This window comes from Artemia sp. Qi Xiang Cuo, chromosome 19, assembly GCF_049724085.1.
Source record: "Artemia sp. Qi Xiang Cuo chromosome 19, ASM4972408v1, whole genome shotgun sequence".
NCBI lineage: Eukaryota > Metazoa > Arthropoda > Branchiopoda > Anostraca > Artemiidae > Artemia > Artemia sp. Qi Xiang Cuo.
This window is the reverse complement of record NC_142812.1, coordinates 33,500,250-33,521,767: the sequence shown is the minus strand read 5'-3', so window position 1 is coordinate 33,521,767 and position 21,518 is coordinate 33,500,250. Positions and strand designations below refer to the sequence as shown.

General features: G+C 34.2%; 1 protein-coding gene across 2 annotated transcripts in view; it reads left to right on the top strand.

Annotated features, from left to right (window-relative positions):
• LOC148940759 (alpha-N-acetylgalactosaminidase) overlaps positions 1–21,518 on the top strand; it is a 43,117-nt gene that overhangs the window by 12,331 nt on the left and 9,268 nt on the right. The window contains exons 3-8 of one of the 2 annotated variants that reach the window (XM_089104716.1): positions 2,132–2,306; positions 7,149–7,323; positions 11,458–11,552; positions 13,865–14,026; positions 16,617–16,814; positions 18,988–19,152. In XM_089104716.1, the coding sequence (XP_088960842.1) occupies positions 2,132–2,306; positions 7,149–7,323; positions 11,458–11,552; positions 13,865–14,026; positions 16,617–16,814; positions 18,988–19,152 (970 nt within the window). Of the gene's footprint in view, positions 1–2,131; positions 2,307–7,148; positions 7,324–11,288; positions 11,384–11,457; positions 11,553–13,864; positions 14,027–16,616; positions 16,815–18,987; positions 19,153–21,518 lie in introns of both variants that reach the window. The other variant, XM_089104717.1, reaches the window with a different exon arrangement.

The following is a 21,518-nucleotide window of genomic DNA, read 5'->3' as shown; positions in this document are numbered from 1 at the left end:
TAAAATCATGTGTCATTTCTCTACGTTCTTGCATATACGGGTTTTGCCTTGTCATATTCTCGCTTAAAGGACCATTCTTTGGTGAAGAAGAAAAGAAAAGAAAAAATGCTGATCAAATATCGTAATTCAGCTTTCACTATGATGAAAGATTCAAACAAAAAAATTAGTTTAATTTTCCAATAAAAATCAAGTTTAGCTTTCCATGTGCTATTACTTTCTTCACCCCATTACCTATGGAACCTAATTGCTTCACTCTAGAAAAAGAAAAAGAGAAACAATTGTTTCATAGTTTCTGATGCTATTAAAAATATGGGTGGATTTAAAACAACTGAAATCCATGTTTATCTGTGTATTAGGGCTTTGAGGCCCAAACTCTGTCACTTTTCATTCGGGCTTATATAGGCATGGCATGAAACAGTAACTTTGTAAATAAGGATGGCCGCATAATTTATTCCTTATACTTACCCCCACGTCATTTAACCGAAATTTAACCCTTTGATCACCATTTATTAGCCTACCTATTGAACTTGTGTGCTTTACCCTAGGAAAAGTGAAAATAATTCAGTTTGGTGCTTTTAAATGTACCAGTCGATTTGAAGCATTGACAATCCATGTTTATCTGTGTATTATATCCTTGCGTATCTTGTTTTTTTTTGGGTGGGTGGGTGGTCGTGGGTCTGAAGCTAGGACGTACGTGGGGAAAATACCCCCCTCCCCCCTGAAATCCTAAATTTTCTGGAATTGCTTGGGGTTTCTTATGTAAACTATCAAATATTTTTGTGGCAAATATTTTTCCTTGTAACAATATTTTGAAAACACAAATCCTCATTCAAATTCAGGTGAATAGCGATTTGTAGTTACGAGAAGGTTCTTGAAGCATTTCGAAAATAGGGCTAAAAACTTTAAAGATTGACGTCCAATTGAAATAAAATTAAAACGCTTAACTTGAAATTGCTGTCCCCTCCTTGAACAACTAGAAATTTCACACTTTTTGTATTTTGCCGCATTGATGTGTCTCCTTTCTTTGTTTTTTCCCAAGGGGTGGTCGTATTCAACCTGTCGCTTAGAATATTCCCTAAGTGCTCGTTTAAACCGAAGTTTTAAGAAATTTTAAGAGCGGAGTTTTGAAGTAACGGAAGAGATAGTGCAGTGCCAAAATGACAGTTTGTGCGATTTTGTACCGCTAAACATAGAGTTTGGCTGACAATGACCAAAATGGTGAAATATACAAGTTCTGAGATAGCCATTCCTTTGGTCATGGTCTACTATCCTTAAATGAAGGTTTACAGTTCCCTACATTGAAAACCGATGAAAATAGATTTTTAGCGTGGGTAGCATAGGTACGATGTTTCTCTTCGTTTTCCCACGGAAAGTCCCTCCCCAAAAAAATAAAAAATCCTGTTTATTTCCCAACTACAAATATGATTTCCACAGAAGATATTGGGGTCCTTTCCACAGAAGATATTGGGGGGGGGGGGGGTCATGTCATCTTCAGAGGCATAGCTATATGACCTTTCAACTATGGTGAATCAGATGGTCATCTCAAAATTTTTATCGGATGTCTTTGTAGGAAAAGGTGACTTGGGAGGGGGGTGAGTCCCCTCTAATCTTTTTGGTCACTGAAAAAGGGTGCTAGAACTTTTGATTTTCGTTCTGATTAGCCCTCTCCCGATCTTTTAGGACCATTGGTTTGATACGATCACCCTTGAGAAAAAACAAACACAAATAAACATGCATACATGATCTTTCCTTTTGGCGAAAATTTCAAAATTTCTCATTTTGTTGATAGGAGCTTGAAACCTACACAGATAGGTTCTCTGGTATGCCTACTTATTAGGCTTTATAAGAGGATTTTTAAATTTTAATCCGTAACGATTGAAAAGGATAAGGTTCAATTGGATGTTAAGTCAGTGTAATATTTATAAATCCTTTCCTTGGATTCCTGACCATACTGTTGCTGCTACAATACTGTTGTTGGCAAAGATGACAATGAGTTGCTGCAATGCTTCACGTTGCCCAGGCAACGTAAATCTAGTTAATTTTATCATAGTCTGTTCTAATCACGGATCTTGCAACAAAAAAAAAAATTGTCTTTTGGACTGAGTTTACATTTTATGGTTTTTGTTTTCAGTGAGAAACTCTTTATGACAATGGCAGATCGCTTAGTTAGTGACGGATATGCGGCTGCAGGATATAAGCTCATCAGTCTGGACGATTGCTGGTTGGCTAAAACGAGGGACAAGAAGGGCAGACTCCAACCAGATCCTGACAGGTTTCCGTCTGGAATCAAAGCATTAGCAGATTATGTATGAACTTTTTATGGTATTGATAACAATTGTAAAAACTCTAGGTAGCCAGATCATCTGATCAAGTCCGTATTAGACATTTTTTTGCAAGGGTCGGTTTTGAGGGTAGGGCAGATCTTAAAAAATGTGTGAGCTATAATGAAAACATTAGTAATTATCTACTTAAGATCCTAGCAGGGCCCTGGATGTGGAACTACCCGTTTCTACGAGTAATGAATCCTAATTAGATGAAAAGTGCTTCATAGTACTTGATTATTCATATTTAAATACTTCACAGTACTTGATTTTTCATGTTTTTACTTGACAAAAAAAATTAGAAAATTGATGAGCAGAAAATTTATCAGAATCTGGAGGCCCTTTATTCCTGAATCATGGACATTATGTCCTCTCACATTTTGTCCTCTTTTAGATCATATTTGCTTCATAATGGAATCTCGTTGCAATACTTTTTTGTTAAAAACTGATGCTATTAAGCATGTGCAGACGAAAAAAAAAAAAAACTACGACAAGTAGACAAAAGCGAAGCTCTCAAAATAAACAAAAGCAGGCGGTGAGATTTAGAGAGGAGGGCCGAAGAGTCTTTGCATTAACACTTGATCAAAATTAAATGCTGGAAGTTTTCTAAGGGGAGAGTATTTTGTGTAAAATAAATTTATATGAAATATGAAGAAACATTGCAATAAGTAAAATGCGACAATGCCTAATCAAAATTTAGCCTCTCTCGATGAGGGTTAAATTATAATTACCGGCTCATGTATTGAGAGGGCGTTAAAAAAGATCTTCAGTGACCCACAAAGAAGCTCACTCATCTTTATTCTAGGCATGTATACAGGGATTGGGTTGGGGGGTGACTTAAAAAAAAGTGCGAATGATGTTGACCGCTTAGGAAATTATCTTTTAAAGATTTTGGAAGGGGACGCGGGCCCGCTGTATATGGACCTGCGTGTTTGCACGAGAAAAGGAGCCGCACAAAAATCTTTGACACTACTTAATTCTGCGTAATTTTTTTGACGAACAAATGTCGATATTGACGAATACAAAAAACATTCTTTTAGTAGGATATAACTTTGATCAGAAACAAAGAATAGGCAAACTATATGAAAAATGCGAGATATAATAATAAGAGCCAAAAAATCAAGTGGTTAGGGGTGGGACAAGAGAGTGGATCAAAAGGCCTCCCATATCGTACATACCCGAACCGTTCCCTATTAGTAGTTAGCAAACACTTTTTAGAGCAATTCTAAGAGTAAAGTTAAAAAATTTTTCCGGCTCAGGTGGCCATCTCGAATCTTAATTTGGGTGCAATTTTCACTTTAGCTTAATACATTACCACAATCTTCACTTTACCATAATTTACCTTCAATTTACTACCAGTGTCACTACTTATAGTAATAGGGTATGGCATCGCGGTCGAGACAAGCCACGGGTTCTACGATTTCTTCTCGCACTGATAATAACCAATCGGGGTGCGAAAAGTGCACCACCTTTTGGGGGGGGGGGTAAGTACCACCCTATTTGGCAAAAGGTGCCACGGCCTGTGCCACCAATAATTTCCTTATAAATATCTCTTTGGAGGATAGTAGCTCCTCCAGTTGATATTACATTGACGGTACACTCCTAATACTCTCTTCTTTACCCTACCAGGGCTTGGGGAAAATAATCAAAACAATCATAGAAAGTAACTCACTTTTATTACGAGTGTCAACTCCAATGCTAACTAGCTTAATTCTAAACGGGAACTAAACTAAACAACGTATATACAGAAAAGAGGCAAGATTTAGCTAGCCTATGAAAGGTAAAAATATAACTTCAATACAGACTAATTTCTGTCCTCTTGAGAAATTATTACATTGAAAACAGGCTTGCCTCTACAAGAGTTTAACGTGTAAATAAAAATTATATTATTGGTTAATCTATGTATAAGAGAAAAGGGACATTAATCTGATAATAAAGGGGCACATGCCCCAACACACATCTTATACTTCACATAATGGAGAATCAACAGCCTTCCACTTGAATAAAACACTCCTTATTCGAGCACGGCCTTTTCTAAGCCTAAATATACTGATAGCCAGGTGCCTCACCGGGTAGCATAGATCAGGAGGTGGGGTACCATAATCATACGATTCAAGGATCTGGTTCTGAGACCTCTGGCAGAAATCCTCTTTCTGTCTACCTTTTAATGACTTCTCAAAATAACAGAAGAAATCCCTCAACGAATTTCAATATAGTAAATTCTCCCCATACCTAGCGCCCCATTTTGCCAGCTTATCTGCGTGCTCGTTTCCACTAATCCCAGGATGCGCTGGCACCCATGTTGCTACAATCTTATCTTTCGCTGCTATTAGGTTTACCAGCGTCTTTTCTAAAGCAGCACTGATTTTCTTGCTGACCTATTACTATACATCAAATAATGCAAAAATGAAAGCAAGTAAGGACATATCAAATATTTACCTACTGACAAAGCACTTGCAATAAATTCAAACTTTTCATTCATGCATTCAGCTCAAGTGAAAAAAATCCACATTTTTTCTGTTACTTTAAAAGAAAATGCTTGACTTAGCCCTGGGAACAACACCGCAGTCCCGCCTATAGTGTCCAAGCATGATCCATCAATAAAAACCATTTTTACGCCCAGTCTGTGCCCACTGGTCTACCTATTCATGCCACCTAGCTCTTGTCATCTCTAGTGGTTCTTCTAAGCTATTCCTTGTAAATGGGGTAGTGCTATATTTAACTTTATTCCTGAACTAGAAGCTGAGCTTACCTCATCAATGACATTGGGATGGGAACAGGTGTTTCGGAGATGTGTTTCACTATTCGATAGTATGGTGGAGCTGATCGCGGGGGGAATCGTTGGTTCTGATCATATGTTTCAACAAGTTCTTTGTAGATTAAGCCACTTGGGATCAGCATCTTCCGTTTAAAATATCGCGCTTCTAATTTCTTCATTCTAGTTTCTAGCGTTGTTATTCTTAGTTCACAATATATTGCAGGTAGGGGGGGGTTGACTTTAGGCTTCCAAGATTTCCCAAGTATGCAATTTAGGGCTGTATCCATTTGTCTCAGAAGTTGGACGGGTGCCTCACGGTATAGGAGGCAGCTAAGTTTTGAATCCTCTCCTGTCATCAATATAGGGATTACTGTGGCTTTCTTTCAGTCCTTTAGGACTGACTGTTGATGTTACAACGGACTTGTTGAACATTACTCAGAAGTCATCATGACTCATCTTCATGAGAACTCATCATCAACAGAAGTCATCGTCGGCTTGATAACAGTCATCATCATCGTTCTTGTATGATTTTAATAATTAAAACGAAATTGAAACCTTCATAATGTCATAAATACAGGGGCAATAGGCTACGACTGTCGCTCCTTTAGATTTCTCCCAGAATCTTATGATTTCAACCCCGAGCTTGAGAACTTGGGAAGTACCTTTGAAATTTCGGGGTTTTGATATTATATATTGTATAAGCATAAAATTCACTCATCCTTGTTGCTATCAATAAGACTCATCAGAAGTTCATTTATTTAGAATAAATTATTACTTATAGCGTTAAAAGTATCATGACATACTATTTTTAAACGGGTTCCGCTCTGTTCTGTCAGATCTTAACATTGACTGTCTTTTATTTCAAGCATACCATACAGGTTTCCATTGAAAACAGAGAGCATGATAGCAAGATTTGATGTGATGGACCCAACAGTTAACAGTAGCTAGGTACGTTAATGAGTCGCCTCAAGAATGGCTATATTAGCTACTCAATTTTCCACCTTAAGATATGAACTGAAAGATCAATGGTAATGTATCGGGTTGTCTGCAGATAACTTTGCAATTGAAATAGGAAAAAAACGCAATTGAAATAGAATAATGATAATTGTTAAGAAACATCCAGGATGGCTTAGGTAGTAGTAAGTTTCCTTTGCTAACATCTTTTTTGTGTAATCTAACTATTGTGCCGCATTTTTTGCTTTTGTTGAAAGGCTTTTGCCTCCAGTGAACTGCATTGTAGCGGAAAAACTGGTGCCCTCAGCTCAGATTTGACTGTAAAAACTTTCAAAAATATGTTACTTGCCAAATAATGTGTATGTTACCGTGAATGTCCGAAGTCTGGTTAATGTCGACATTCACCTGTGAGTGTCGGAAATTCATTTTTGTCTGTTTGGATTCAATTAGCTTTGCGAATCAGCTTTTTTAGCATTATGCAAGCTATGATGGTAAAAGTTAAAGTTAGGTTAGATTATGTAAGTTTAGGCTAGGTTAAATTAGGTTATAAATCTCAGAAATGTGTTAAAAACCTGACATGACCTGTCACCATCAAACCTTGCATAAAATTGAAAAGGTGACTGGAAACGCTGACTGTATCCGAGGAGAAAAAACGGTATTTCGGACATTCACCGGTGAATGTCAACATTCACAAAAACAAAATGCTAAAAATGTGCAACCTGACAAGGGAGCCATCAAAACTTATAATAAAAGGAGTTTAAAACGCCACAGTCCATAGATGCTTTGAAACGCAAAGAGAGGAAGAACAAAAAAGAACTAGAACAGCTATCCGCTTTGTAGACATTTATGAAGAATAACATGAGCACTTTGAAGTATAAAAATTAGTATTATTTAAAACCTCGGGATTCATTTAACCTCAAGTAAATCTTGGGATATTGTGAGATTCTCAATGGCAGCCTTGCAAAAGATTGAGCTCATAGATGCGGACCTCATAACAAAACTAATAGTGAAGAATGCGACATCACATATTGGATGAAATTATTTATAAGACATTACATATCCCTGACGGTGCAATAGTCATTTATTGTCCTTATTTCTGGCTTTAACATATTTAGATACATGCAAAAGGATTGAGATTTGGTATTTATGAAGACTATGGAAACTACACATGTGCTGGATACCCTGGAATCTTAGGTCACCTTGAAACTGATGCAAAAACCTTTGCTGAATGGGATGTTGATTATGTGAAACTTGATGGGTGTTATGCCTACCCTTCTCAGATGGACGCAGGTTTGTATTTTGTTTTACAGTGTTTCCAATATGTATTATTGCGATTAAATCGTTTGTGGGTGAAATCGATTGTGGCGAATCGATTAAATCGTTTGTGGGCGTTTGTGTTGGTTGACACTCTTTACAGTTGGTAAAACCGCACTTTTCTAAGCAACTAACTTTCCCTCCTTGGAAAATGCTTTGGCCTGCTTCTAATATTTCGGGTATTGTATTGTCGCTCCTTTCTTATGTCTATCTCGTTCTCTGTCCTTTTCACTTGTTTATTTCACATTGCTTTAATTTCTTCTCTACTCAGAACTAAAAGAATGATTTGGCAGAAAAATTAGTGAACCAAATTCCGGAATTTAACTTTGCTGTACAAGTCGCCGAAAAATCTTTTTGGATTATAAAATTTACGTGTCTGCAGTATGTTCCAGCCAAAAATTTGAAATTGTTCCTGGAATATTTGAAAAATAGTCTTTTTTGGCTATAGGCTCCAGTAGTCAGGTTGTAAAAAAGCAGCTAAAGTGCCTACGAAAACGTTGCAATACACAAACAATGGTGACGATAACTTAGACCTCTGGTGTTACAATTCGTGAAACTTGGTCCCCAAGAAAAGTACATAAATATTTTAGGTTTCTCGGACATTGTAATTATTAAAATTTTTCCTCGTTACTTATTTCTGCAAGAAAGAAACCATTTTTCAGCTTATGGCATCGATTTTAAAGTTCTATCCTATTACATACTTATTCTTATATCTAAGAAGAGAGTAGGGAGGTGTATTTTGTTTATAAAGCTTCTTTGCTGCCCTTTGAGAAGTTTTGTATATTTTTCATATAGTTTGCTATTTTTTAAATTTTCTTTACTTTCGCGACTCTAAAAGTCTTGTGTGGATCAACCTCCTGTGTGCTGATTGTCTCTTTGTCTAGGAAATGTAAATAAGTGTAGCTAAATCAGTTGGACCAAAAGAAATGGTAAATGAACAGCTCACAGGCTAAATCAATTAAATCCATAAAAAGAATTATTAGAACATAATTTTTTATGGGTTCAGTCAAATTGCGGTCTTAAAAAGATTTAGTGTAGGAGAGTCAAAATATGATTTTTCGGTAGAAAAGTTAATGTTTTTATGCTCAAACCACAGAAAGGCTAAAAGATTACTTAATCAATTTGGGATCAGAAAAGCCCAGATACAGAGAGGAATACTACCCTAAATTCAGCGAGTGTTAAAACAATTATAAGAATAAATCAAAGCTGTCTGAGCACAAAACAACTAGAGGCTCAAATTTTGAATTAGGGTTTGTATCAAACAGTTCAAGGTAGCGAGTTGTAAGTAAGGAACAACTAGTATTAATAGTAACTAAAATCCGAAAAGAGAAAGTATTGATATATGCTCCAAAAGCATTGTTTTTTTTATGGCGATTGGCCTTCTATGTAAAATTCACTAAGTCTTAAGCTACTCATCAAAAATTATGAGCCCCAGAAAATTTTCCTAATTTTGAAAAGGGGGAATGCACCCCCAAGAAATAGGGAAACCTTGATGAAAGTTACAACATCAAACTCAATATATCAGAGAATTCCATGGCAAAGGTTTTGTGGCCTTATCCACTAAAATCCAAAATGTTGTATTTCTTCAAGAAGGATGGTCGCGGATGCAGGTTTCATATTTCTTTCTTTCTTTTCCAGGGGTAATCATATCAATCCAATAGTCCTAGAATATCGAAAAAGGGTTCGTCCGAAAGATAACTGGAAGTTTTAGAGGCCTTTGTAAGCTGCAGAAGAGTCGCAGCAAAGTGATGTTTTCTGCCATTTTTTGGCGCAAAACAACTATTTTTCCCCAAAGCGTCATCTGTGACCACTTCTTAGAAGCTTGGTATTTGTTATAACCTAGCCTTACCGCAACGGAATTAGTCGACTTACCTGTGAAATGCGATCTTTGGATCTTTGCATTTATTTCTGCATTCAAGAGCAGAACAATGCTTGGCCATATTTGATTTCTGGATTTTTTTTTTAGGCAAATAATAATTTATTCATGAATATATAAATTTTGCTATAAATATATGTTCTTGCTTACTTCTTACTTTGCACTAGTTCATGATCTAGCTTTCTTTTCTTCATATATCAGCTATTTTGAAAGCAGGATGATTTTTCTTGTATACAAATCGAATCCCATCCTTTTCTAGTGCATATTTACGTGACTATACTTCACTTTTTATAAGGAGTGGTGTCATTTAAAACGATATTATGTGGGGGGAACCGCATTACTCCATCTGGAAGAACAGTGAATGGGACTTTAAAGTCCTCTTAGGCCAAATCTACAACTTAAACTAATTTCTTAGACCATACTTTCAGGTTCAAGTTCAATCATTTTATTATTCACATATACATGTATATATTTGACATAGGCCTATAGTGAGACAAGCTAGAGAAGCTAGACCTAGACAAAGATAAAATAACAAATAATGCTAGATTACAAAGATAAATACGACGGCAAAGATACAATAGCACAACAGTAATATGAAAGTAACTGCTAGCCCAGGATTCATAAAAAGAACATACGGCCTTTACATTTACAAATAAAGCAAAATGAAAATATAGAAACATGGGTATAATATTTCAAATGAGACAGTGGGGAATAAAAAAAGGTATTTTTTCACTAACAATAATAAAAGTCCGAATATTTTGGCCTTACGTCCGGAAGCCTATAACAACGAGAATAAAAAAAAAGCTAAACTAAATTAAACAAAATGTTTAATGAAATTCTTGACTTCCGCTTAAGGGCTGGGCACACGTAGCTGATTTTGGGAACTGATTTCCAAATCAGCGCCGATTTTAAAAGAAATCGGCGTCGATTTGAGCTTGAAAAATTTTCTAGTTTTCGGCGCCGATTTACAAAATCAGCGCTGATCTTCATCATGATCATCACACAAAAAAATAGGGACACAAATAAATAGTCAGCCAGAGATATCGGTGGTGAAATAACTCGCTACTAAGCCGAGAACGAAGCTGATAACAATTATACAATCGCAAATAAACCTCAGTTGACTATTTGTGTCCATGACTGTTTGCTTTGAAACTTTTGTGCAATAAATTTTTCTTTCAACAAATTTTTCCAACCGCTATCGTTTGTCCACTGATGCTAAAATCGGTTCCCGAAATCAGCTACGTGTGCCTAGCCCTTCATTGAAATGTTGAAGGCCCAGTCATTCCCCAAGAAAAATTTAACTTTGGTCCTTGGTTTACTGTATTTAAAACTGTTCATTTCCTTATACTGAAATTATTTTTTAGGTATAGGAAAAGAGTATATGTTAATGCTGAACAAATAAGAAATGCTTAGGGAGCCTCTTAAATCACATAAGAAGAAATTCGTTTATGGAGGGAATTCATTTTTGGAGAGAGGTGTCTTAAAACAATACAAAATAGGCAAATAACACGAAAATTATAAGTTATTTATGAGTACTTATAGAAATATCCTGGAATATTCATGGAAATCGGGGATATTTGGTTTGGAGGTTGCAGCAAAAGCCCCTCCCCTATAGGCGTGTCTGCGTGCAATCATGGATGACAACTTTTTGTAAATCTGAAAGCCGAAGCTGAATCTGAGAGCTGAAATCGACATTTCAGCTCCATCTTCCTTCATTTTTTTAATGGTGCTTTTTTCAGGGGTGGTCGAAACTTTGTCTTATAAGTATTAAACTTAAAGTTAAACACAGGTTTAGATGAGAATATCTAAGGCCTCAAAATAGTTTTAATGGGCCCACATTTATATATATATATATATATATATATATATATATATATATATATATATATATATATATATATATATATATATATATATATATATATATATATATATAGCGAAATCATACAATAGTAAGTCAACCTCCGATCAAAACATTGAGCTTGGCACCCTGTCTAAATAATTGTGCTATAGATTACCAACAGTTTCTTTTTTCTAATCACTTAAACTAACTGTCTCCCCGTAGGATATCCCGAGTTCGGCTACTTGCTCAATAAAACTGGTCGTCAAATGATCTACTCGTGTAGTTGGCCCTATTACCAGTTGGCTACCTCTCTACAAGTAGGTTTGTTTAAATTCATGTTTATTTGTAAATTCTGCTTGCTACAATTTATTTCATTTCTTTTACCTGCCAGGTTACCCTGATTTTGGGATGTATTTGAATCAAACTGGAAGGCCTATGGTTTATTCTTGCAGTTGGCCAGATTACCAACTGGACGCTGGCTTGAAAGTACGTCATTTCTTCCTTTACTTTCCTCTTCTTTCGCTATCTGTAATCTTAGCTTATAAACAAATTTTACCAGTCCCGATAGAGGTTCTGTTCTTATAATAATTATAAAAATTAACAATAAATGGGTCTAATATAATAATATATAGATTGTTATTTGATCAATAGAAAAGAAGAAAAAAAGTTCTTGCTCATCATTTTTTGAAAAAGAGTTCTTGTTCATCCTGTTTTTGCTGCAAATATGATAAACAAAATTTAATAATGTGAACTTGGCAGATCTTCAGTTTTTTTTTTTAGCAGAGTAAATATTTTATTTATTATAAGGAGACTGTTTGTTTTCTTTTTATATTTTACTAGTTTATTTCGCTTCGCTGAGTACTGTCAATTTTATTGCTGTCATTTATTAACATTATTCCTTCTGGTAAATTGTATTTTGTACCATTTATGACGAGTTTGAACATAGGAATGATGGAAAGATGGTCCCCAGTCTGTCATTACAGTTGGTTGTCTGAAGAAACATTATTTTTTTTTTTTTTTTTTTTTTTGTTTTTTTTTTTGTATAAAAATAAATTCTTGCTAGCCATTGTTGCGACTCGTTTTGAATTGTGACTAGGACTGATTGATCAAATTTGATTAGGTAATATGTCTACCAAAAGTCTTGCTACCATTATCAGCGCCTTAAGAAAATCGACAACAAAAACAACAACAAAACGAAACGATAAACGTTGCAACATCGATTTGGAATCATGAAAATTCTGCAGTCGTCCCATCGGGGAAGGGGATTTTATGCTAACCATCTTTAATTTCTTGGTTTTCATGTTCCATCAAAATGATCTGAACACTGAAGTTTTGCTGTACGACCCTTTTTACGGATTAATGCCGTTTTATCTGTGTACCTCAACTTCCCAACACTGTTTTGATTTTTATCGTTTGATGTTGTTATTAATTTTGTAGCACAGTTTAGGGATTGGCATTTAGTCATTCCTTTTCGTTGTCTCGCTATAAGTTAGGAGACTGATTCAATATTTGTCAAAGCATTGTCGGAGATGCAATTACTTACCCAGGCACAGGTACTAGTCAGGTAGCAATAAGTCTTATCTTCATTTTTACCTGGTTCTTTCCCTATTCAAAGGCAACACTCTGAATAGGCAACACTGTTTTTCAATAAAGCATGGGATACTTCCAGTTTAATTGTTAGATGTTCTGTGAATATACTAGGTTCCATTACAAATCTACTCTGCAGTTGAATATAACTATTTTTTTATTTATTTACATAAATTTCTTTTTACCTAATTTTTGTGAAGATAGTGGTCTCTTCTTTCCAATTTCTATAGGGTTCCTGAAGCTTTACATCCACTGTTGTAAAATCATCAAAATTGAATTACTAGAACGATATAAATATAAGCTTCTGGGGGGGGGGTATCAGTTAACCTAAATTAGTAATAGTAAGTTTGATTTGATGATGGTTAAATTTTATAATGGTTTATAATTTTTACTACTGCTCTGTAAAAATGAAATTTACGCTTTTTCTTTACGCTTTTTCTGTTTCATCCCCTCTATAAAAAGGTAAATAGTAACTACCATTTGCGAACTTTTTTCTGTCAAATTTACCCCTAAAAATAGCCAACTGTATTTTACCCCGAAAAATAGCCAACTGTAATCTTTTTCTACAAGATATAACACTTTTTCCTGAAGCGATTGTCCTTTGATGGGGGAGGAGGGCGTGAGGCCCCTGTTAATCCTCTTTATGGAATGTTTTCGATTGATTGGGGGTTCTGGCAAAGAGGCAAGAGGCTTAGTAAACAAAAGCCGAAAATGAAAGTCTGCCCATTGATTTATACGTTTTGTTAAATCTGTTTTTTTTTAATCTGTATTTCAGTTTTAAGTATCGGCAATTGAATTTCTGATCTCATGGTTGTGTACCCTATTCATTTTAACCATGTCAATGGGTTTCGCCCAATCTAGTTTTATTCAAGTTTAATTCTCAATACAGTAAGTATCTGTTAGAATCCTTATCTGTTGATTTGTAGTAAAATGAAAATGTAATTAAAGATTTATATTATATTTTTTTTTCTGAAATTAATCTAATATACTATATTGCATATAATATGTATTACCGATTCAAAGTTTCAGTATGCGAAGCATCTATCCTTTATAGACTATAATAACTACTATGTTTTTGCGAATTCAATTCGATGGTTATTTAAATGTTGATGTTATTTTTTGTGTCTTTTTATTCAATTTCAATTTTTTCTAAAGTTCAAGTATGCCAACTTGACACTTGTATTTTTTTTTTTTTTTTTTTTTGTCTCTAGCCTGACTACAGAACTATTGCAAAAGTATGCAATCTGTGGCGAAATTTTGATGATATAGATGATTCTTGGGAAAGTGTGCAGAAAATTATTGACTATTATGGAGACAATCAAGATGAATTGATACCCAACGCTGGTCCTGGCCATTGGAACGACCCTGATATGGTGAGTTAAAGTGTACTTTGTAACTATATATATTGACACCGAATGATACAAAAAAAAAATTTACGTAGCGAATTCCTTATTTCTCAGTATAGGCATAAGCTAGTAGTGAAAGAAATTATTTTGTGTAAAGCGGACGCTTAATGTTTTTGAAAAATTCAGCCTGTAAATAGGATATTTTAGAAATAATTTAGAATAGAATAATTATTTTAAGATTAAAAAAAAATAACAAAATATACAAGAACAAAAATTGCTAGGTGGCTAAAAATGGATTTCATGTAAAAAATACTAATTTCATTTTAATTTAAATAAAAAACTCGACAACAGCAATGTTCTCGAGAGTAAAAAAGCGTATATACTTTACAAGAAAAAATGATGGTTGCTGACTCGATGTGCTACTGTTTTTGTAATTTGAAAAAGTACTTTGCTCGATGACACGCATCCGTGGGGAACCAGTGGGGCCTATCAAAGTTTTGTGATGAAACCTGCGAGCTATTGTTAAACGGATGAAAAAAATCTATTGATTAAATGAAGGAAATGAGACAATCTTGTTTTGCTGGAAATCGTGAAATATTTGTTAAGAAGTTATTTTTTCCGAGTTGCCAGTATTCTGCAACTATTCATTTCGTCCCCCTTTCCCCCTAGATTGGTCGATAAGATTATAGCATAATTTTTCTGATTTCACCTTCATGTTTCAACTCCGATAGGATTCTGATTCCAAGAATATTTGACAGTGGTCAAGTATGGTTCTCTAGCATGGGTGCTCCAAAAAACGGAGGAAGATTTGCTAGATGCTTTCAAAAGAAATTGCCTACGGATTGTTTTGGGTACCCGACTTCCTTACCGTACTTCAAACAGTAGGCTGTACGAAAAGTATGGTTCAATTGTTTTCTAGGGATATAAATAGAGAAAGGGTGAGATGGCTAGGACACATTCTGCGGATGAGGGATGATCGGTTGCTCAAGATCGTCCTTTTCGGCCAACCGTCTAGGGCCAAATGAGAAGCAGGTCGTCCGTGGCTGGGGTGGAAGGAGGTCGTAAGGAAAGATTTAAGAGAAATGGTAATTTCCTGGGAGGGTGTAAAGAGGGAGGCTTTGAATAGATTGAGACGGCCTCAGGTGGCTTGGTGCTCAATGAGTTATTAGTAGTAGTAGAAGTAGTATGTTCGTTTGTTGTTGATTTTTTTCTTGTGTCGATAATAGTTTCAACACTTTTGGTAGTCTTATTGCCCAATCAAGTTTAGTATTAGACATGTTTCTAATGTGGCAGTTGACTATTTGTAAATTACAGGCAGCCAAATCAATAATGATAAACATATTCAAAATTTATTCCCGTGTTTGGAAGTTAAAGTTCGTTTTCATCAGTAGTGTAGCTGGGAAGACAAGAAAAAAGGAATGTGCTCTGTCGTAAAGGCTATATTTTTGGCATTTATTTTTTTCAGTTATTTATTATTTTTCACAAAATCAAACCAAAAAGGAACACTCCCACGTCCGAGAAATGACAACAAGAAGGAAAAATAAATATTATTGAGTTCTATCTATGCTTAGCTTTTTTTCATTTGCAAAAGGTAGAATTCCAATAATAATTCTCTTTTGTAGCTTGTTTATCAATTTTTTTTAATTAGTAGCTTATTAGTAGTTAATCTTATTATTAGTCAAGGACGCATGAAGGAGAAGGGGGTACTGAGGCCCTCGGCACCTCGAATACTGAGGTCTTTGCAATTTAAAATCCTCCTAGTTAAAATCCTATGTACGTGCCTATCTGGTTATCCTTATCCAAGTTTTTTCGTTTATCCAAACAATTCCAAATTATGATGAAAAAAAAACAAAAAACAATTTAGCAAAAAAAAGTTTTAGTAAAATTGTAGAAAAATTTTACATTAACCTTATAGACGGACAGAAGAAAGAGAGGTTTTTAAACCAAGCAAAGGAAAATATATTTTTGTTTGAAAGAAATATTTCAGAAACTATCATAATAAGCAGAAAGTAGACCATCCAGACTAAATTAATATACTTATATAAAAAAAATCCTGGAAATTTGAGCAATATTTAATTTTAATCGAAAAAAATCCTGATAAAGCACAAAAAGCCCTTTTGAGGGTTTCTAGCCCTTTTGAGGGATTTGGTGTCACCAATTCTACCCTTATTTGCGGTTCTGTCTGTTGGCTTAAAGTTGTAAATTCGCTCTTTACTTATTATGGAATTTGTTTTTGTTTATTGGGTAGAGAAATTGATAAGGTTTTTAATCCTGTGTCATATTTTTTGCAAATTCTACAAATATGTTTTTTTTTTGTTTCAAAGGAAGCATCGCTCTAATAAACAGGAAGCATCATTGGACTTAACGTAGAAATTTCATTTCTAAAAAGGGATTCATTTCTAAAAGGATTAAAGGATTTTCTAAAAGGATTTTCATTTCTAAAAAGGATTACATTGTGATGAAAATAAAACCGATGCATGAATAAAAATGAGGACTAGCGGAAGAAACTAGCCTTTCTTCTATGCTATTAAATGCTTCAAATTAGAAGAATTACTACTCCAAAACATAATTATTTGCTATTTAAAATAGTTGTTATTTCCAATCTCTTATCTTTCAGTTGATTATTGGTAATTTTGGATTGAGCTACGAACAGTCTAGATCTCAGATGGCAATTTGGGCCATTTTAGCTGCTCCCCTTTTGATGTCGGTTGATCTCAGAACTATACGGCCAGAATACAGAGATATATTGGTAAATAAATATGTTATACAAGTGAATCAAGATCCTCTGGGTAATCAAGGAAGAAGAGTCTATAAGGTGAGCTTGGGGTGACGTTTGTGCAAGGAGAAAAATTTAGCTCTCAATTTTAGTCTTTCTGGTCTTTTTCATGCTTTTCATACTTTGTTCTATTCTTTGTCATACTATCATACATGACTCTCACATTTTCAATCAAAAATTAATATGAAAATGATCATATTCCAATACTAAATTTGCCTTTCAGGGAATTATCTGATCATGCTTTTTTATTTTTTCAATGTAAAAGTCATTAGTTTAAGCTTTATTTTGCAACGACATTTTCTAAAAATACGGATTAATACCGAAAAATGCCGAATCTTGTTTTATACCGTTGAAAACGATTTTTTTTTTTTGCAGAAGGCAGTTTGACTACGTCCATGCAAAAATGAATTTTGGATATACTCCAGGCAGTTAGTTAGCCTCAAAATTGCCTGAGAATATTTCTCATCACAAGATTGTGCTTCGAGGTAAATCAGCGGTGAAGATCCTTTTAAATCATTTCTGCTGTTTGTTTGATGGATTTGGCTAGGTTGACCTATAAACAGTTCAATTGTAAATTCTAAAACTTAACAGCTACATAGCGGCTTTACTTTTAGAATGATTTAAAATATTTTAACAGTTGTTTCAAACACTTGGCTTTGCATTTCCCCTTTTCTTATAAAAATTGTTGTCAATTGTTATGCTGTACTTAGAATCAAGGCCCTTAAAGGGCAGTAAAATAAATTTATACTTTCGCTGTTATGCTGTGTATGTTGTGAAATAAGGTTATGCTTTTTTATACCTTTTTGGCAAGTGTTGAAAAAAAAATTACATTTGACCTACGGTTATTTTAATGATATTTGATGCTTCTGAATTTATTTTCCTTAAATCAAATAACATAACTAGAGGGATTAGTTGACTTCTTGTTGTTCAAGTTTACTTATTAGACAAAGAATGGAGAACCTTCATCCAATCATTATTTATTGGGGAAAGGGGAAGTTTAAAGCAAAAAACATGGAAGGTGAAATGGCAAAACAAAGAAGGTGAAATTATGTCGATGGACAAGTATAACATATTAAGACTACTGGGGGGAGGAGGGAGGGGGAGGGATGGGATAAAAGCTAGAACTACAATTGTTCTTCTTTTGTTTCATTGCTCCTTTAAAACATTACTTTTTTTAATTTCATGTTTAACCCTTTACTTGGCCCCTATGTTTCAGCAACATGAAACTATGTAACTGCTCAGTATACTCTTTATTTGGTATCTGCTTTTCTATTTAAAACCTTTGCCTTTTAGAATATATATATATATATATATATATATATATATATATATATATATATATATATATATATATATATATATATATATATATATATATATATATATATATATATATATATATAAAATATATAAAATATATATATATATATATAAATATATAATATATATATATGTATATATATAAATATATAAAAGTGCTAAAACTCCTTCGGGTTGCGACTGAGCATTGCCAAACCGTCCTTTGAAATTATCACCCGGTTGAGGCTAATGGTCGTGCGCAAGCAGCTGTATAGCCTGTCGCTGGGGCAGCTCTTTCATGTGCCAATGTTCCTGTTAAATATGATGTCAGGGCTCAGCTGATAGGCCTTCAGCCTCCACCACCTCACCTCTCTGACCTTTCAAACATTGTGACTCCAATGTCAGTCCTTGGATTTTAGCGACGATTTCCAAGGTGACTAAGCCTTTTTGGTGACCTAAACCTTCGGTCTTGCTTGTGTTGATACGACCATAACGGTACTTTGTAAATTACTCCTTAACCATTGAAATTGATGGTCGAGACTCCCCATAGTATTTAGCAGGCTTTATTTGGTTTGGGTGATGGTAATTTTAAGCAAAAACAATACTGCTTAATCAGCACGCAAAACCACTTTTTGCCTTTTCGTTATAAGCCTCGTGATTATCTGCTTTCACTGGCTGTCAAAGACAAACTAAATAGCATAGCTTCTCCAAAATTGTACTGTAGTGTATTACTAAAGGTTGATGGTTGACGAGAGCAGTGGTGCGTTGATTGTGGAATCCAAAAGGCAGTAACTTATCATTTCTGTTCATCTATATAATATAAAGCATACGTATTAATGTAACTGTAGAGTTAAACCTTTGCTATAAAAAAAAATAAAAAAACAGAAAAAAATAAGAAGAATATTTATTTTAGGAATCAGGAATTGAGATATGGATGAAGCCTGTAACGCCTGTGATAAATGGGAAATATTCTTATGCAGTAGCGTTCCTGAATCGCAGAACAGATGGAACGCCCTCGGAAGTTTCTGTGGGACTCAAAGAGTTAGGGCTCAATCATGAAAAGGGTTATAAAATTTTGGTAAGTTTTTAATTTTGCGGCTGGATATTTGTTAACTCTATAAATATTTGTTAACTTTGTTTAAAGCAAAGTCAACATTAGATGAGATATATCTTTTAGATAAGTTTTCTTAAACATTCTTACACGTATAATCATTCTCCATAGAGACATTTCGTTGGATACGTTATTTATGCAGGTTGAGCCATAGCTTTCTGGACAAACATTCTTGAATATTTTAATGTCAGTTTTTAGCAAGCTGAATTCAACTTTCAGGAATTAGCTCAAATGTCCAATCCTAAAAAAATATCTCAGCATTTCATCCACCTAGCCCAACTACTTATCTTTAAACTATTAATGAATATTTGTTCTCTTGTAGATTGTTTACCTTATCTGTAACAAATTCATTAACACCCCCTTATATTACGTTTTGTACACCTCATAAGAAAGAAGTGAAGACTAACTGAGTCTATTATTTTTATAAGTTATGTGGGTCAGGCATGTCCGTAATGTTTATTTCTGAAGTCCTCCAGGTAGGGAGATGGGGAGAAAATTTGTTACCCCCTCACAACAAACTGTGTTGCAAGAAGCGTAGCGAAAGTCTTTTACAAATATGGCTTACTTCTAAAACGTACTGAAAAAATATGAAAACATGGTCAATTTTATTTTATAGAAATATAATCCACTATTATAGCTAATTTTTTTCTGAAAAAATAAAGCAATATATGATTTGATAACACTAATTACTGTTTTATGCAACTACTTAAATTATTAGATTTGAGACTCTTTATTGCAGTAATTGCTTATTGGCCATAGATGCAGATAGGATTGAGTCTTGGGGTGTGAGCACCAGAGGGTTTTTTCAAGTTCAAAAGGCTTGGTTATGACTATTTGAAAGGCTCAAAATATACCTAAAAAGGGGAGTAGGCCCACTCCGTAATGTGTTGTAGCATGACTAGGCCCCCTTTCTTGATCTTGAATATAATTATAAATAAATAAGAATTCAAATAGGGATCAAATCTTTTTAATAGACAGTGATTTTCACAAACAGTGATAAAATTTCACAAAAATACTAGATATTTCAGTCACATATGCAGTGACTTTCATCACTAGTAAAACTAAACTTAGTTTAAAAGTTTAAACTAAGTTTAAAACTAAAAGTAGTTTAGTTTTACTAGTGATGTCGGTCACTGCATATGTGACTGAAATATCTAGTATTTTTGTGAAATTTTATCACTGTTTGTGAAAATCACTGTCTATTAAAAAGATTTGATCCCTATTTGAATTCTTATTTATTTATCGCCATGGAAAGGCAGTGTTGTCTCCGAAATTATCTAAATATAATTAAACTCTTTTTGGCCAAAACCAAAGACCGTTCTTTTGTTTCACCATGTTGCGGACTTTTTTAAGCTTTCCCCATTCTTTTCACAAGTTAGTATGATTTTCCATAAGTGATTATTTAAAGTGCCTGTTATAGTTTTATTGCGTAGGCTGTTTTCGACACAAATTAAAGATTACGGTATATTGAAATAAATTCATCTATTTGATTTTGGATTGCAAATTAATGTCACTGGCCTACACGTATGTATGTGTTCAGTGATGCATACTGAATATATAGAGCTTTCTTCAGATATAAGTTTTCTTTGTCACTAAACAAAAACCTCTGGATACAAACTCCTTCTTAATTTTTAATTGCAATTTTTGAAATTATATTCCACTAACGTATTCTTATTGTCCTCAATACCTCTAAATAATGTGTCAAGTTGTTATTGCTGAATTTTTCTTTCATACTTTTTTTTAGCTCTTCTGCCCATTTTGCCTTAAAAATGTAAAAAAATTAAAAATTAACATTTAATTTTTTTTTTCAAATTGTAATTCACTAACGTATTCATTATATCCTCCATTCCTCTAAATAATGTCTCAGGCTGTTTTACGGTTTCTTCTTTACATTCTTTTTTTTTGGGTCTCTTGTCCATTTTGTCTTAAAAATATCTTAGTAGATATGACATTTTAGATATTTGACATTATGGCATTTTTTCAAATTGTAATGCACTAACATATTCATGTTTTCCTCAATGCCCCTGAATAATGTGTCAGGTGGTTGTTTCCATTTTTTTTAGCTCTCCTACTCGTTTTGTCTTAAAAACTGTTTTATTAGATATCCTTTATTGGCTGAAAATTTGATTTTTTTCACATTAAATTTTGAGAATGCATGTTATCCTCAATACCCCTAAATGACTTGTCAGGCAGCTATTGCTGTTCTTTTTTCGTTCTTTTTCAGCTCTCCTGTCCATTTAGTCTTAACATGTTTTATTAGATGCCTACTATTGGGCGAATATCTAATATATAGACAATTTTTCAAATCGTAACCCACCAAAATATTAATGTTA